At 46.4% G+C, this 2,500-nt stretch overlaps 1 protein-coding gene across 2 annotated transcripts in view; it reads right to left on the bottom strand.

Annotated features, from left to right (window-relative positions):
• Window positions 1-2,500, bottom strand: part of LOC126570219 (protein NASP homolog) — a 15,549-nt gene that overhangs the window by 713 nt on the left and 12,336 nt on the right. For both annotated transcript variants that reach the window (XM_050227802.1, XM_050227803.1), the window contains exons 2-3: window positions 375-1,229; window positions 24-301 (exon numbers count right to left, since the gene is read on the bottom strand). In XM_050227802.1, the coding sequence (XP_050083759.1) occupies window positions 24-301; window positions 375-1,128 (1,032 nt within the window). In that variant the 5' untranslated portion in view covers window positions 1,129-1,229. The remainder of the gene's footprint in view (window positions 1-23; window positions 302-374; window positions 1,230-2,500) is intronic.

Below are 2,500 nucleotides of genomic sequence, written 5' to 3' on the forward strand. Positions count from 1 at the left end.
CAGCGCCAGATAATAATACTAACCGTTTTCTTGGCTTCCTCAACATCGACAATCTTGTCTATGATTTCATTCTTAGTTTCAACCAGCTCCGCAATTGCTTCCTTCGTGTCGTCTGTTTGTTCCTGAATGGCCTCTTTTTCTGAAATTACCTTCTCCAACTCGGCGACAGCTGCTTGGAACGATTTGATTGACACATCAAAATCGTTCAGCATCAAATGACACAGACCCATCTTGTATTTAATCTCGGCCAAAAAGCGCAGATCGATTTTGTTCGTCTTCGTATGTACGTTCAGTGCTTTTGCTGTAACGAGAAGATGATAAAACATGACATGATGGCATTCCTCCATACCCGGACACCCCGGCACAATACTCACTGTAATCATTGATGGCCTCCTGGAAGAAACTGTTTTCGAACGAAATTCCGGCCAATTCCGAGTAACATTCGGACAGATTTTCGAAACCTTTTTCACCCTGTTTCTCGAAAATTTTCACCGCCAATTCCAACATCTCCCATGCCACCTGCAAATTACCAGCCGAATCTTCGGCTGTTTCCTCCTCCTTAGCAGCGCCGTTGGAAGTGGATGGGCCCGGTTGTGGTTCCCCATCATCGCCGCCACTTTCCCCTTTGCCAGCTTCACTACTACCACCTTCCGTCTTTTCTGGTTCTGTACCATTCTTTTTAGCTTCCGGTTCCGCAGCAGTGCTATCCTTGGACTCCTTCATCGTAACGTCGTCGTCGTCGCCATCCTTTCCATTTTCCTGTTCCTGTTTGCTTTTCTCCTCATCACCACCTTCATCTTCCGGTCCTTCCTCACCCTCGCCATCTTCCTCACCTTCGCCCTCCTCGTCATCTTCATCTGCTTCGTCATCGTCCTCGCCCGGTACGATCAGATTGTTCTCGTCCTTGCCAACGGCGATCAACGATTTGGCATACAGCAGATAGGGCTGACCGCATTCTTCACCCAGCGAACCATAAATCTCTGAGTACAGCGCGCAGCAGGCACTTAAATCGTCGGCTGCCTCTGGGTACTGTCGCATGCAGTAGTTACGGCTACCGCGGCCAAACAGTTCCTTCGCTTCGTTCACCTTATCCTCCGGGGTTACGAGAGTATCGGATTTTTCTGCCATTTCTGTTGTTGAGTTTACTTGCGTTGGAAGCGACTAAGCGATGGAGTTGCTACCTCGGAACGATGTATACCTATTTGCCGAATTCTATGGCACTTGAGATTCTGTAAGAGGAAAAGAAACAAACAAATGTCTCGATTAAGAAAGAGTTGCTACAGACCCAACCAACCACAGCTGCTAATTGAGCAGCCACATGTCTTATTTTAGATACAGCTCAAAAACAACCAGACCCCTAAGGAACGAGTGCCGGGCAGTCATGATACAATTTCAACGCACAATTTGAATAATTTATCCGGCCACACACTCCCGCGGCTGCTTTCGTCGTGTACGCGAGTACGACTCACAGTACTGTGCCTGTAACTGAACCCTAAAGAAGGCGACTGCAAATGATCAAAGAAAATTATTCATGAGAAGGTCCAAGATTCGTTGGCCATCCTCTGTTCCTCATTTGACCTTTCATCAAGATCGTGTCAGTGTTTGTGCTACTCTTCTTTGCAGACGCATAATGTCCTAGCTTCTGGTTTCTCGCTCCTTATCAACTTAATAAAAGTAGGTAATTCCATCCAGGGCGACGATCTTATTTACATGCTGCATCGAGCAAAAGAAGATCGCGTTAATATTTCTCTATATTGTAGATGGACTAGGTACGCATGTTACATGTTGTTGAATGTTACAAACCCATTCCGTTGCCCAAAATTATTGAAATGAACAAAAAGGTATCTTTTTGTGTCGGTAGCCACTTTGAATATCGCCAATGCATGCGTGCCAAACATGCTGTTTTATTGATGCTATTGGCCACCATCATCAATTATTCAAAAGTTGTGCCCTTGGTACCCCCTCCTTTCGAGCTTTCCTGGCAGGCATCCATTCGTGACGACCTCCTGCGTCCTTCGTGCCATAGGTCCCCATTTATTACCGTCTCCAACTTAATGTCACAAACTGTTGCGCTCTTCTCAACAGTGCCATCGATCCGAGCAAAACACGATATGCTGCCAAACCATGTACACAGCAGTGTCCGACTGCCCCTTGACCATTTTCTTCGATAAACCACCGGCGCTCAAATCAGACACAAACAACATCGGTGGTAGTCCCGGTTTAAGTCCTATTCTACCACATAACCGGCAGCACCACAAGCCACGGAACATCCAGCATATGTGAGTCCTTTGGGCTTTCAATTTTGCTGCTAGCTATAGTTCATTGCGATTGAATTGCGACCAAATGAACGTTCTCGTGAGCAAACACTTCCTTCCAATATGCTTTCAAGAAGCAATCCAAACAAATGCCACTCTAAAGGCTCACTTGGTGTCCTCGTTTGCTGTTCACCTATTCCTCAGCTAGAACAAAACCGCGGCACACTCTCAGGTGAGCAAACAAA

Source organism: Anopheles aquasalis, chromosome 2 (genome assembly GCF_943734665.1).
Source record: "Anopheles aquasalis chromosome 2, idAnoAquaMG_Q_19, whole genome shotgun sequence".
Classification (NCBI taxonomy): Eukaryota; Metazoa; Arthropoda; class Insecta; order Diptera; family Culicidae; genus Anopheles; species Anopheles aquasalis.